General features: G+C 48.7%; 1 protein-coding gene across 7 annotated transcripts in view; it reads right to left on the reverse strand.

The window, feature by feature from the left end:
- Window positions 1-765: 765 nt before the first annotated feature.
- LOC138740879 (equilibrative nucleoside transporter 2-like) overlaps window positions 766-15,625 on the reverse strand; it is a 41,870-nt gene continuing 27,010 nt past the window's right edge. For 5 of the 7 annotated variants that reach the window (XM_069894140.1, XM_069894142.1, XM_069894146.1 and 2 more), the window contains exons 9-13: window positions 12,187-12,290; window positions 11,981-12,086; window positions 10,970-11,055; window positions 9,112-9,308; window positions 1,723-1,922 (exon numbers count right to left, since the gene is read on the reverse strand). In XM_069894140.1, coding sequence (XP_069750241.1) covers window positions 1,811-1,922; window positions 9,112-9,308; window positions 10,970-11,055; window positions 11,981-12,086; window positions 12,187-12,290 — 605 coding nt within the window. In that variant the 3' untranslated portion in view covers window positions 1,723-1,810. Of the gene's footprint in view, window positions 1,923-9,111; window positions 9,309-10,969; window positions 11,056-11,980; window positions 12,087-12,186; window positions 12,291-15,625 lie in introns of all 7 variants that reach the window. The other 2 variants (XM_069894144.1, XM_069894145.1) reach the window with 2 other exon arrangements.

A 15,625-nucleotide genomic window follows, 5' to 3' on the forward strand; every position in this document is an offset into this window, starting at 1 on the left:
TTAATAGGGATATTTAAAATAATGAAGGGGATAGACAGAGTAGATGTGAATACGCTCTTGCCCCTGAGGGGAGATTGGAACAAAGGGTCATAAGGGTTAGGGGACAAAACTTTTGGAGTAATATAAGAGGAAGCTTCTTCACTCAGAGGGGTGGCTGAGTGGAATGACCTTCCAGAAGTGGTGGTTGCAGCAGGGTCAATTCTGTGATTTAAGAGGTGGTTGCATGAGTGCATGGATGTGAGGGGGTGGAGGGTTATGGGCAGGGAGTGGGTAGGCGGGACTAGTGGGTGTGGACATAGATCAGTGTGGACTAGTGGGGCCGAGATGGCCTGTTTCTGTACTGTAAATTGTTATATGGTTATGAAAGCAGCCTCGATCCTCAAGGACCCCCCCCCCCCCCACCCAACCATCGGGAAATTCAATGGCACCTTTTCCCCTCTGGGACCCGATTTCTAGAAAACAACTACATCAGCATTTATTTGTGGCCTGGTTAGCACTTCACTGTTACAGCAATTGGGACCAGCTGTCTAAGGAGTTTGCGTGTTCTCCCTGTGGTGGCGCCCAGTGATATCCCAGCCTCTCCACTGGAGAGGAGACACAGCAGAAGCACGGGACGCAGGAGATGGACCCCAACCCTCCCCCCCCCCCCCCCAGATTGAAAAGTGGAGTGTTGCAAAGGGCAACAATCAAACCTGCACCCATCCTTTGCAACCTGTGGCTCCATAACATCTACTTTCCGCGAGGCAGATGAATGACACCTTCAACAACTCTTCATGACTCTATTTATTGATAAAATTGATATATGTACATATGCATAGGTTCCAGCTGCATGTTATGAACATGTGCGCATATTCCGAACATGTGCGCATATTCCATGCCAAGGACCGAAGAATGGTGTCATTGGGACAACCGGATAACAGACTTCAACTTATTCCCCACCTTTTTCCCAGTGAAACAAACTCTGTGAAATGCACTTTCCAGAAGCTTTAAATAAATTAGAGCGCAGATGAAGGAGAGACGGTGCAGGCAATGTGTAATAAAAAAGGGAACCATATTGATCAGGGGTGGCCAAAATGCTGCCTCTGGCATGTAACGTGTGGCCTCTGGCGAGATGCGACGGCCGAGGTGATGTGAGTCAGTGGACGTGCACTGGCTGGTCAGTGCCAGTGTGATCCAGGCCACGCCAGCTCCTGACCGCGGAGGGGAGGGGGGCGGGGTCCACCAACTTCAACTGTTACACATGTATTCAAAATAACACTATTAAAAATAAATATCATTACATACACATAATATTCAAAATGTTTGCAATGAAATGTGTATGTGTGAGTCAAAATGAGAAAGTAATTTATTTGTTCATGTCGTAGCTCTCAGACGACTGAAGTTCATTGAGTGAGTATCGAGGTTTGGCCACCCCTGGCATAAATATAAGATTTTCTGCACGTGGGGATTAGGGACAGTGCTTCGATACAGGAGTGTGCGGCAGTAGAATTAATTTCCTCCCAAGAGTACTCAGATCTGGTCCTCACTGGAAGAGAGAGCTGCCCATGGAAACCTCCGCAGGCAGATAGATGCTTGCAATGTACGTTGGAGGTGTAGACCCAGTCGGTCCCCTGTTTTCACACCACCCCCCCTCCCCTCAAGGTGAGAGGTGCTGGGCTGGGGGCTCTCCAGGCCAGAGCTGCAGTCCCCCAGTGGATGGAGCTCAAACTGGGGTGGAGGGGAGGGGGCTTAATCAAGGCACAAAGAGACCTTGGGGTGGGTGGGTGGGGGAAGCAAAGCAGCAGTTCGGGGGGGTTCTGGGGAGGGAGTTTCAGATCATCAACTTGACTGCGAAGGAGAGCGCGGCTCCCAGCGCAAGACCCAGAGCGAGGAAGAACGCCATCACGGCCCCAGCCGTCTCTGCGTCCTTGGGGGACACCAGCCTGTGGAGAAAAGAGAGTCAGACGCAGCGGGACCAGACATCAGACAAGGGGAGCAGACCCTGAACTGGGCAGCCGCAATCTCAGCAGCACTCCCCTCCTCGCTCTCGAAGCAGAATCTGTGGTCATGAACATGTCAGGAACTTGGTGGTTTTGCAGCAGCGTCATGGAGCGAACATTGTCCTAAAAATTACATTTAAAAAAATTCCCGCCAAGGAGACAGAGAGGCAATGCCTGGTCCACTCAGAGATCTGACGGCAAAGGGGAAGAAGCTGCTCCCCCCTAACTGGAGAACACTGCGGCACCGTGCAGGCCCTTTAGCCCACAATGTTCTGCTGAACCACCGTACATTCTCATGTTTTTTGGACCAGTTTTTCAGGTCGACTTTCGCATCGGTCACGCTTTTGATCATGGTTGTTCAAAGCTCAGGTGGGCGGGACTGGGCGTTAAGTTTGCAGTTGTGGCGCCAGGAGCTCAGACGGGCAGGAGGCTGGGGTGAGGGTCCATAGTCAGGGCATTGGGAGTTCAGACGAGTGGGCAGCCGGGGCAGGAGGTTGGGCCAAAAGAGGAGGGGTCGAATTTTAAACAGGTCATATGAAAACACGTGATTTTATAGACCTAAAAAGGGGTATAAATTGTAAATTAACCACTTCAACAATCTAAACCTTCCCCACGTCACATCTGTAACCCGACTTTTCATGCATCTATGTGCCTAATAGGCTTTTAAACGCTCCTATCATCCCATCAGGGACATCGACATGAGACAGCGTCTTTTAAAAAAAACAGCATCCTCTATGCTCAAAGACCCCACCATCCAGTTTATGCCCTCTTCACTCTTGCTACCATGGGGGAAAAGGTCCAGGAGCCTGGAGTCGAGCTCCCAGCGGCACAAGGACGGCTTCTTCCCCTCTGCCATCAGGTTCCTGAATGCCTGAAAGACCCCCAGCCACGGCCTCACGTTTCTTTATTTTTGAAATGCAATTTACAGCAATTATTGCACCGAGACACTGCAGCAAAACAATAAATTTCAGTCCAGGCCCTTCAGCCAATGTTGTGTCGACCTATATATTCCTTAAAAAAATACTAAACCATTCCTATCCTGGAACCCTCTATTTTTCTAAAAGTCTCTTAAATGTTCTGACCTCGATCACGTCTCCTCTCATCTTTCTTTTCTCCAGAGAGAAAAGTCCTAACTCTTCTAACCTTGCCTCATGAGACTTGTTTCCCAATCCAGGCAACATCCTGGAGAATCTCCTCTGCCCCCTCTCCACAGCTTCCACATCCTTCCTGTAATGAGGTGACCAGAACTGAACACAATACTGCAAGTGGGGCCTCACCAGAGATTTGTAGAGTTGCAACGTGACCTCTCGACTCCTGAACTCAATCCCCCGACTAATGGAGCCCATCAGCCTTCTTACCTACCCTATCAACCTGCACAGTGAGGGATGTCTGGATTTAGACCCCACTCAGGAAACAGATGGAGATCGAAAAGGAGAGAAAAGGAGAGAAAAGGAGAGAGGAGAAGGACAGAAAAGAAAAGAGTCCGGGGCAGGTAAGAAAACTTTTTAAAAAGTCTCTTACCAGGGTCTGCGGGGAGGAGTCGGCGTCGGAGGCGGCCATTGGTCGAGCGAGCGTACAGGAGAGTGTGTAGGGGTTAATTGGTAAAAGGCTAATAAATAAGAGGGACAGCGAAGTCTTTATTACTACTTCATTGGGGTAAGGGATGAGTGTTAAGGCTGTGTGTTGTCAGGAGTGCCGGATGTGGGAGGTCCTGGAGTCTTCCAGACTCCCGGATGTCCATATCTGCACTAGGTGTGTCGAGCTGCAGATTCTCAGGGACCGTGTTAGGGAACTAGAGCTGCAGCTCGATGACCTCAGGCTGGTTAGGGAAACAGAGGAAGTCATAGACAGGAGTTACAGCCAGGTGGTCACGCCAGGGCCACGGGAGGATGAAAGGTGGGTAACTGTTAGGAGAGGGACAAAAAAAAGTAAGATGCCAGAGAGGAGCCCTGTGAATGTAACCCTCAGCAATAAGTACGCCTCTTTGAGCACTGTTGAGGGGGACATCAAGGTTCGTGGGAGCGACAGTGGCTGTGCCTCTGGCACGAGGTCGGCCCCTGTAGCTCAGAAAGGGAGGGAAAGGAAGAGGAGGGCAATTGTGGTAGGAGACTCCATAGTTAAGAGGACGGATAGGGGATTCTGCAGACGCAGCAAGGAGAACCGGATGGTGGTTTGCCTCCCTGGTGCCAGGGTCCGGGATGTTGCTGCTCGTGTCCCAGATATCCTAAAGTGGGAGGGACAGGAGCCAGAGGTCGTGGTACATGTAGGTACCAATGACATAGGGAGAATGAGAGAAGAGGTCCTAAAAAGTGAGTACAGGCAGTTAGGTAGGGAGTTAAAAAGAAGGACCGCAAAGGGGGTAATCTCTGGATTACTCCCTGTGCCACGTGACAGTGTGAATAGAAATAGAATGAGGTGGAGGATTAACACGTGGCTGAAGGGGTGGAGTAAGGGGCAGGGTTTTAAGTTTCTGGATAACTGGGACCTTTTTTGGGGGAGATGTGACCTGTACAGTAAGGACGGGTTACACTTAAATCCCAGGGGGACCAGAATCCTGGCAGAGGTATTTGCTAGGGCTACTCAGGATCCTTTAAACTAGAATGGTTGGGGGGAGGGAACAAAATAGTAGAGCAGTAAGGAGAAGGTTAGAATGCAAACAAAGAAAGTTTGTAGTAAGTATTTGAATATGAATGGGCAGGTGATAGAGAAGGGAAATGCTCTGGAAGAAGATGAAGGGCAATTGGCAGGAAAAGTAAATAATGTTGTTATTAAAGATGAGGGAAAACAGGGATTAAAAATTGGGAAATCTCTGAAATTCATATATTTTAATGCCAGGAGTATTGTAAAAAAGGTGGATGAGCTGAAGGTGTGGATTGATACTTGGAAGTATGATGTGGTAGCGATTAGTGAGACATGGTTGCAGGAGGGATGTGATTGGCAACTGAATATCCCTGGGTTTCGTTGTTTTAGGTGTGATAGAGTCGGAGGGGCAAGAGGAGGTGGGGTTGCATTGCTTGTCAGGGAAAATATTACAGCGGTGCCTAGGAAGGATAGATTAGAGGGCACATCCACGGAGGCTATTTGGGTGGAACTGAGGAGTAGGAAAGGAGAGGTTACACTTGTAGGGGTGTATTATAGACCACCCAGAGGGGACTGAGACCTAGAGGAGCAAATCTGTAGAGAGATAGTAGATATTTGTGATAAGCACAGGGTTGTAATTAAGCACAGGGTTGTAATTATGGGAGATTTTAATTTTCCACATATAGATTGGGAAACACATTCTGTGAAAGGACTGGATGGGTTAGAGTTTGTGAAATGTGTGCAAGATAGTTTTTTACAACAATATGTAGAGGTGCCGACCAGAGAAGGAGCAGTGTTAGATCTACTGTTGGCAAATGGGATGGGTCAAGTGACGGAGGTTAGTGTTGGCGAGCACTTCGGGTCCAGTGATCATAATGCCATCAGCTTCAATGTCATTATGGAAAGAGAGAAGTCAGGGCCAAGGATTGAGGTTTTTGATTGGGGAAAAGCTAGATTTGAGGAGATGCGAAAGGACTTGCAGGGTGTGCATTGGGACAATTTGTTTTATGGGCAGGATGTAGTAGAGAGATGGAAGTCTTTTAAAGATCAGATTTTGAGAGTGCAAAAGCTTTATGTTCCTGTTAGGTTAAAAGGAGGGGCAAAAGGTTTGAGAGAGCCGTGGTTTTCAAGGAATATTGGAAACTTGGTTCGAAGAAAAAGGGAGGCGTACATTAGATATAAGAAGCATGGAGTTAAGGAGATGTTTGAAAGATACATTGAATGTAAGAGGAATCTTAAGAGAGGAATTAGGAAAGCTAAAAGAAGGTACGAGGAAACTATGGCAAGCAGGGTGAAAACTAATCGAAAAGAGTTCTACAAATATGTTAATGGTAAGAGGAAAGCTAGAGACAAAATTGGTCCCTTAGAAAATCAGAGCGGAAAACTGTGTGTGGAGCCTAGAGAAATGGGGGAGATATTGAACAGTTTCTTTTCTTTGGTATTCACTAAGGAGAAGGATATTGGGAGATGAGATAAAAAAAGCAAATTGGGTAAATATGGGGAATATAGAGATTACAAAAGGTGTAGTTTTAAGGCTTTTGAAGAATATAAAGGTGGATAAGTCTCCGGGACCAGACGGGATCTTCCCCAGGACATTGAGAGAAGTGAAGGAGGAAATAGCAGAGGCTCTGGCGGTAATTTTCCAAATGTCATTAGATATGGGGATAGTGCCGGAGGATTGGTGCATTGCGCATGTGGTTCCGTTATTTAAAAAGGGTTCAAGGAGGAAGACTGGCAACTATCGGCCTGTAAGTTTGACGTCTGTGGTAGGTAAATTAATGGAGAAAATTCTTAGAGATAGTACTTATAAACATCTGGATAGACAGGGTCTGATCAGGAGCACTCAACATGGATTTGTGGGAGGAAGGTCATGTTTGACCAATCTGATTGAATTTTTTGAAGAGGTGACTAGGAATGTGGATGAGGGTAGCGCAGTGGATGTTGTCTATATGGACTTCAGTAAGGCCTTCGATAAGGTACCACATGGAAGGTTAGTTAGGAAGGTGCAGTCTTTAGGTATAAATTTTGAGATAGTCAAATCGTTTGAACATTGGCTGAAAGGGAGAGGCCAGAGAGTGGTAATGGATAATTGTCTGTCAGGTTGGAGGCCGGTGACCAGTGGTGTGCCTCAAGGATCTGTATTGGGCCCATTGTTGTTCGTTATATACATTAATGATCTAGATGATGGGGTGGGGAATTGGATTAGTAAATATGCAGACGATACTAAGATAGGTGGAATAGTGGATAATGAAGAAGGTTTTCAAGGATTGCAGAGGGATTTGGGCTGCTTAGAAAAGTGGGCTGAAAAATGGCAGATGGAATTTAATGCTGATAAGTGTGAGGTGCTTCATTTTGGTAAGAATAATCAGAATAGGACATACGTGGTAAATGGGAGAGCATTGATGAATACAGAAGAGCAGAAAGATTTAGGAGTAACGGTACATCGTTCCCTGAAGGTAGAAACTCACGTGAATAGGGTGGTGAAGAAGGCTTTTAGTATGCTGGCCTTTATCAATTATTGCATGGAATATAGGAGTTGGGAGGTGATGTTGAGATTGTATAAGACGTTGGTGCGGCCTAATTTGGAGTTCTGTGTGCAGTTCTGGTCGCCTAATTATAGGAAGGATATAAACAGAGTGGAGAGAGTGCAGAGAAGGTTTATCAGAATGTTACCTGGGTTTAAGCATCTAGAGTATAGGGAGAGATTGGACAGATTAGGTCTTTATTCTTTGGAGCGTAGAAGGTTGAGAGGGGATTTGATAGAAGTATTTAAGATTATGAAAGGGATAGATAGAGTGGATGTGGATAGACTATTTCCGTTAAGAGGAGGAAAGATTAAAACAAGAGGATATGAGTTAAGAATTAAGGGGCAGAGGTTTAGAGGTAACATGAGGGGGAACTTCTTTACTCAGAGAGTGGTAGCCGTGTGGAATGAGCTTTCAGGAGAAATAGTGGCGGCAGAGTCAATTGTATTATTTAAGAAAAGGTTGGACAGGTATATGGATGAGAAGAAGATGGAGGGTTATGGGCATTGTGCAGGGCGGTGGGACTAGAAAGGGGTGTTTGGTTCGGTGCGGACTAGAAGGGCCTAATGGCCTGTTTCCGTGCTGTAATTGTTATGTTATGTTATGTTAAGTCCCCACCTCTCCAGAACAAGGATTCAACAGTCCCTGGATAAAGAAACACCTACCCATCTCAGTCAGGAACAGCGGGCCCATTATTCAGCATGTGTGAACCCTCTCCCTCCTCTGCCCTGGTTCTGGGTCTCTTAACTGGAGAAATTCTCCTTCCTGCCAATGCCCAGTGCAGATAAAGAAAGATCCCGTGTAAAACAGGAAGGTCCGCAGACCCAGTGGTTGAAGTGAAAACATGACACTGGAGGAACTCAGCAGGCCCAACAGTGTCTTTTATACAGCAGAGCAATGTTGGGGCTTCATCAAGGTACAAACAAAAAAAATCTGAACATAATTTAGGTTCATGTTGCTCAAACCTTGATGAAGGGCTCAAGGCCAAAGCGTTATGTAGAGAACAGCACATACTAGAAGGGCAGAAGGGCCTGTTTTCTGTGCCGATCCATTGTTCTGTCTCATCCCACTGACCTGCACCCAGTCCATACCCTCCCCCATCAACAGACCTGTCCAAACTCTTCTTAAAACTGACCCTTCAGCTCATTCCACACTCTCAGTATGAGGAAGTTCCCCCTAAACCTTTCCCCTTTCACCCTTGATCCGTGACCTCTGGTTTGTATCTCACCCACCCTCAGCGGGGAAAAAGCCAACCTACATTTACTCTGTCTGTCCCCCTTGTAATTTTAAACACCTCGATCAAATCTCCCCTCATTCTTCTACGCTCCAGGGAATAAAGTCCGTACCTATTTAACCTTTCCCTGTAACTCAGTTCCTGAAGTCTGGGCAACATCCTAGTAAATCTTCTCTGCCCTCCTCTATCTTATTGAGATCTTTCCTGTAGTTCGGTGACCAAAAATGCACACAATTCTCCAAAATTGACCTCACCAAATGTCTTGTACAACTTTACCATAACATCCCAGCTCCTGTACTCAATACTTTGATTTATGAAGGCCAAGGTGCCAAAAGCTCTCTCTACAACCCTGTCCACCTGTGATGCAACTTTCAGGGAATTATGTATCTGTATTCTCAGATCCCTCTGTTCTACCGCACTCCTCAGTGCCCAACTGTTCACCGTGTACGTCCTTTCTTGGTTCATCCTTCTAAAATGCAACACCTCACACTTGTCTGCATTAAACTCCATCAGCTATTTACCAGCCCATTCTCCCAGCGGGTCCAGATTCCTCTGCAAGCTTTTAAAAACCCCCTTGCAGATGCCAAGTCTTTGCCGTTTCTGCCGCCATGGCACCCACAGACTTTTGTGTTTCTTGCCACCCTATTTCCCACGCCCCCCACCCCTTGAGTTTTGCCTCTGGTGCCTGACACCTGCAAGTTTTTCCTTCTCGACCAAGATGCCAGTCGAAGCGCGCGACCTCCCCCCCCCACCCCCTCGCCAGCGGACACGGGAGCAGTCGCTCGGAACTCACTTGGGTGCATAGCACGTACAGACTGTCACCAGGTACCCGTTGGAGAAGGCAAAGAGGACCATGAAGAGAATGTACCAGCCGTCGTGGAGGAAGACAGTAGTCAGGTGAACACGGCCTTTCACGTTACAAAGCACGAAGAGGGGGATGAAGACTGCTCGAAGCACGGCCATCAGCGTTAGCTGACTGCTTTTCCGCGGCTGCAGGGAGGCAACAGCATCTGGTCATCGAGCATGGAAATAGGCCCTTCGGCCCAACCACCCATGCTGACCAAACTGTCCCACCCATACTAGGCCCAAGTCCCTCTAAACCCAATCCCATTCCTGGGTACGTCGCTGGCATCCCACCCACACTCATCAAACCCAGCCATGGATGGCGTAGCGGTTGGCGCCACGCTGTTACAGCACAAGCGGATTGGGAGCAGGGTTCAAATCCGGCACTGTCTGTAAGGAGTTTGCACGCACTCCCCGTGCCTACTTAGGTTCCCCCCCGGGGCTCTGGTTTCCATCCACCGTTCGAAACATACCAGGTGTGTAGGTTAATGGGGCATAATTGGGCGGCATAGGCCTGTGGGCTGGAAGGGTCTGTTATCCGACTGTTCATCAAAATTTCAGGGCCCCCCTTCCCTGTGAAGTAATTTAGTTGGTTTATTCCACACTCTCCTAACCCCCCTGGACAACTTGGGCTCCTCCTTATTAAGGATTTAGGTCTGTGGGCAGCCTTAAATGTGCTGTAGCCTGCACCAAAACCTGTCCTGTCCATGGATCTTGTCCAGATGTCCCACCCACACTTGTCCTAACCCCTCTAAATCCACCCTGTCCATGGATCCATCCAGATGTCCCACCCACACTGGTCCCCAACCCCCCTAAACCCACCCTGTCCATGGATCCATCCAGATGTCCCACCCACAGTTCCCCACCCCCCTAAATCCACCCTGTCCGTGGATGTGTCCAGATGTCCCACCCACACTGTTCCCCACCCCCCCTAAACCCACCTTGTTCATGGATCTGTCCAGCATTGCAGTAGTACCTGCCTCAACCCCCTCCTCCTACAGCCTGTTCGACCCACCCACCACCCACTTGCCCCTTAAGGTGCCGGCTTAATCTCTCACCCCACCACCCCCCCGGTAGGTTTCGAACGGTGGGAAGAAACCGGAGCCCCCAGAGGAGACCCACGCAGACATGGGGGAGACCGTAAAAACTCCTTACAGACAGCGCCAGATTGGAACCCAGGTCACAACTGTAGCAGTGCTATGCGAACCGTGCATGTTCTGCGTCTAGTTTGCATTTTCTCCTGATGTTATTCGAATAAACCCTTGTAATAAGAAAACTGCCTGACACCCTCTCAGCCATTCTCAACTGGAGGGGGTGGGGGGGGGGGCAGACAAATCTCCCCCACCGCAGGAGCCAGATCTCATTAAAGGGACACCTTCGAACTGAAATCATAACAGGTTTTTGATGTTGTTGGCAGGAGGAAAGGCCGAAAGAAACCAAAGTGGCCGGGACAGCTGGCGCAACGCTGTCCACAGCGCCAGTGACGGGGGTTCGAATCCCGCGCAGTCTGTAAGGAGTTTGTATGTTCTCCCGTGTCAGTGTGGGGTTTCCCCGGGGGGGGGCCTCCGATTTCCTCCCACCCTTCGAAACGTACCGGGGGATTATGGGATGTAAATTTTGGCAGTGCAGACACGCGGGCCGGAAGGGCCTGTTATCGCGTTGAACGTCTACATTTAAATACAACTGCTTCACAAGGAAGGGGTCCCTTAGACTTTGAATAGAGTCCTGGGGGTGGGGAGCTGCAGCCAGAGGGAAATAGCTGGTCCGGGAAACGAGGTGGGAAGAGAGGGGTGGGTGGGAATACTTACCCATGTACAGACTGCGGTAACACTGCGGCCGATCCAGTCCATCACATTGAACAGGAGGAAGCAGGCGACCAAAGTGAAGTATTCCTCTGGGCACACAGCAAAAAGGGAAAACTGAACACGACGGCGCGCAAGGCGGATCAGCGCAGACTGCTGGGCGCAACGCGAAGGGGTCTCCCACCGCCGCAGGAGGAGCACAATTTACAGAGGAGGGGGAGGCAGTAAAGAGAGGAGGATTGGCAGCAGGAGAGCTCAGCTGTGGGGTTCGTTCAGGAGCCTGATGTCTGCAGGAGGGGGGAATTAATCGGTCTTTGGGCCCGCAGGGCGGAGGGAGTCTTTGCACTTTTGCATGCGAGCCTGGGAGGAGGTGCATCTGGGGGGTGACAGCTCCTTCAGTGTGTTGGTGAGGGGAGGGGATGAGATAGAGTGCATGCAAGGTTTGCCTTGTATCCAATTCTAAACACCCCCCTCCCCGACCTCTGTCCACCTGATTCTAAACCTCCGACCCCCTGTCCACCTGACTCTAAACCCCCCCCGCCCCCTGTCCGCCTCGGACTCTAACCACCCTCCCCATCAATCCGTCTGCTCAAACCCTGGATCAGACCCCAGACTGTGACCCACTCCTGGAGATCTGTTATTCTATATATAAACCCCCCGAACCCCTGGATCAGACCCCAGCCTGTGACCCACTCCCGGGGATCTGTTATTCTATATATAAGCCCCCCGAACCCCTGGATCAGACCCCAGCCTGTGACCCACTCCCGGGGATCTGTTATTCTATATATAAGCTGCCCGAACCCCTGGATCAGATCCCAGCCTGTGACCCACTCCCGGGGATCTGTTATTCTATATATAAACCCCCCCAAGTGACCCACTGCTGAGGATGCATAATCCTGTATCTGAACCCCTCCCCAACCTTAGCTTGGATCTTGGCACCGTGGGAGTCGGCGGGGCGCCGCTGTCAGGAGTCTACGGGGCGCGCTTAGAGGCGAGCGGCCACTGGCTAATACTCACTCCACGGCCCCTCACTCGTGTGCGAGCCCACCCTCACTGTGATCACGGGGAACACAGACAAGGTGACGGTGAACACCAGGCAAACGGAGATCGCCATCATCCAGATCTAAGGGGGGGCAGTCAAAGGAGAGGTCAGTCAGCAGGGAGGAGGGACGCCGAATGTCGCCCAAACTTGGCTCGGGGGGGGGGGGGGGGCACAGGCTCACCTTCCTGAACACACTGATCACGCTGGAGCCCCTCTTCACCTCCGTGATGCAGAACTCAACATCAGCCGGCGATGTCATATTTTTCTCATCTTCTTTTATTCCTTCTAAAAAAAAGACAGAAAATCAACCAAGAGATTTGAGATTTATTGTCGGACATGTTGTCTAGATCAATAATCTAGATGATAATGTGGTGAATTGGATCAGCAAGTTTGCAGATGACACTGAGATTGGAGGCGTCGTGGATGGTGAGGGGGCTTTTCAAAGTTTGCAGAGGGATCTGGACCAGCTGGAAAAATGGCCGATGGAGTTTAATGCAGACAAGTGTGAGGTGTTGCATTTTGGAAGGACAAACCAAGGTAGGACATACACAGTAAATGGTCGGGCACTGGGGAGTGCGGTAAAACAGAGGGATCAGGGAATACAGATATATTATTCCCTGAAATGGTGTCACAGGTGGACATGGTTGTAGAGAGAGCTTTTGGCATCTTATAAATCAAAGTATTGAGTTGGGTGAGGCCAAATTTGGAGAATTGGTGCCAAGCTACAGGAAGGATATCAATAAGATAGAAAGAGGGCAGAGAAGATTTACTAGGATGTTGCCCGGACTTCAGGAACTGAGTTACAGGGAAAGGTTAAACAGGTGAGAGCTTTATTCCCTGGAGTGTAGAAGAATGAGGGGAGACTTGATTGAGGTTTACAAGATTATGAAAGGGACAGACAGAGTGGATGTGAGGAGGCTTTTTTTCACTTATATTGAGGGGAGATAACTGCGAGAGGTTATAATTTTAAGATGAAGGTGGGAAAGGTTTAGGGGAGAATATTAGACAGAAGTTCTTCACTCCAGAGAGTGGTGGGAGTGCGGAATGAGCTGCTATCTGATGCAGTGAATAGGGGCTCGATCGTGTTTTAAGAGTAAATTGGATAAATACATGGATGGGAGAGAGGCCTGGAGGGTTATGGAATGGGAGCAGATTAGTGAGACTAGAGGAATAATGTTTCAGCAGACTCGAAGGGCTGAATGGGCCGTTTTCCTGTGCGGTAGGGCATCACATACAACCCTGAGATTCCTTTTTTCCTGTGGGCGTGGCAGAATTACCACTAATTGGTAGTGCAGTGAGAACAGAGCGTGCGCCTGGTGGTGTGGATCTCGGACGGCTGCGTTGCCCATAGATCTGGTCAATGTTAGGGATGGGTTTTGCCTGCGATGTCCTGGGCTGTATCCACTACCTCTTGGAGGACTTTATGCCTAGGGGTATTGGTGTCCTCATACCAGACCGTGACGCAGCTGGTCAGCGCACTTTCCACCACATCTTTGTAGAAATTTGCCGGAGATTCTGGTGTCGTCCTGAACCTCCGCAAACTCCTGAGGAAGTAGAGGTGCTGACAAGTTTTCTTCACGACGCCATTGGTGTGTTGGGTCCAGGAAAGATCCTCTGAGATAAAGACTCCTGACAACTCGCCCTCTCCGATAGTGTAGAGGGACCTTGGGGTGAAAATCCATACATCCCCAAAGTCGCCATGCAGGTTGATAGGATATTTAAGAAGGCCGATGGGATGCTGGGCTCCATTAGTCGGGGGATTGATTCAGGAGTCGAGAGGTCATTACAACTCTCCAAATCGCTGGTGAGCCCCACTTGGAGAATTGTGTTCGGTTCTGGTCACCTCATTACAGGGAGGATGGGGAAGCTGTGAAGAGGGGGCAGAGGAGATTCACCAGGATGTTGCCTGGATTGGGGAATAAGTCTCACAAGGCAAGGTTAGCAGAGCTGGGACTTTTCTCTTTGGAGCAAAGAAGGATGAGAGGAGACTTAATAGAGGTTGACAAGATTCTGAGAGGCGTCAATAGGGTGGACGGCCAGCGCCTGTTTCCCAGGGCAGGAGCAGCGAACACCAGAGGATGTCTATACAAAGTGAAGGGAGGGAAGTTTAGGGGAGATCAGGGGTTAAGTTTTTTTTTAAAAAACACAGAGAGTAGTGGGGGCCTGGAAGACCTTGACGAGGGGTGGTGGTGGAGGCTGGAACATTTGGGACATTTAAGAGACTCTTAGACACATGGATGGAAGGAAAATAGAGGGTGGGTGTGAGGAAGGGAGGGTTTAGTTTGTAGAATGGAACGGCACAGCATCATGGACTGTACTGTCCAGTCCTAATGAAAGAGGCCCTTCTGCCCAACTTGCTGACCCAGCTAGTCCTATCTGGCTCATTACCCTGGTCCACGTGCCTGACTTTTGGAATGTTCTAGTTATCCCTGTTCTAACCCCAGCTCAGGTACCAGGGCTGGAACTGACTCTTGTATTTAATATTTATTTGTGACAGATTATGTTATACTTTATAGATATGTTTTTGGAGGAGATAGATTGTGGGGTTTTTAGTGCAGGTCACAAACAGATATAAACACTTCTAAACAGATCTATTTTAAAATGCAAGAGTTGTGAATAAGGCAGTGCCTATAAGTCGGCAAAGACAATGGACTTCTGTGCTGGAGATTTTCAAAACGAGATGCAAATGGAAGGGCCCATCTCAGGAAACTGATAAGATCTCTCAATGGAGGGGGGGGGTTGCAAACTGTCTTGGTGGAGTTTCTGTTCTAGGAGGGTCGCATGGTTTTGCAAGCAGAGAGAGTCAAACAGGCTTTTCTCAGTGTGTGAGAGAGAGAGTGAGAGTGTGCTGGTTTTCTGCAGTGGCCTTTGGAAGCCCCATTTTGAAGAAGGGTGGTGAGTTCAGCCTGTTCTAAGCCCTTGTGGCCCATACAAGAGATGGCTGGATGCATAATGTTTCGCCTGAGATAAGGGAAACAGAAAAGGAATTCTGTGGTGACCTGAAAGGAAGAGGTTATCATCTGGAAAACCCTGATGGGGCAAATTTCTTTGGGAAGATACTGAAGTGGCTGATCAGAAGGAATTAGTTTGTGGGCATCCAACGAACTACAAATCTCTCTCTGAAAACCGACAAGAACCTTCCTGAGTGGTAACCATTTACCTTTCAAGCACCAAAGCCTGGTGAACTTCATAAGAATTGCCTGATATTGGTGAACTTGGAGAAATGAGAAGTGAGATTGGACTGTGAATCAAAGAATTTTTCTGAACTTACATACATGTGCGCTTAGAATTAGAAGGGGGTTAAGTTAATAGTGATAAGTTAAAGTTTGATCCTGTTTTTATGTTTAAAGTAAATTTTGTTTAAGTGACCATTGGTGATCTTGGTGAATTTCTATTGCTCCTGGGCTTTGGGGTCCTCTTGGCCCGTAACAAGGTAAAATATTTGTGTATTGTGTGTCTGGGTGTGAGTCTGCTGTTTTGCACCGAGGACCGGAGGTCGCGGTTTCATCGGGTTGCAATTGTACAATCGGCTGACGATAAATGTGACTCATTGTGGTGAGGTAGAAATGCAACGGTGGAAAAACTCAGCAGGTCAAACAGCGCTCTCTTTACCGTTCCTA

This window comes from Narcine bancroftii, chromosome 8, assembly GCF_036971445.1.
Source record: "Narcine bancroftii isolate sNarBan1 chromosome 8, sNarBan1.hap1, whole genome shotgun sequence".
In the NCBI taxonomy this organism is placed as follows: domain Eukaryota; kingdom Metazoa; phylum Chordata; class Chondrichthyes; order Torpediniformes; family Narcinidae; genus Narcine; species Narcine bancroftii.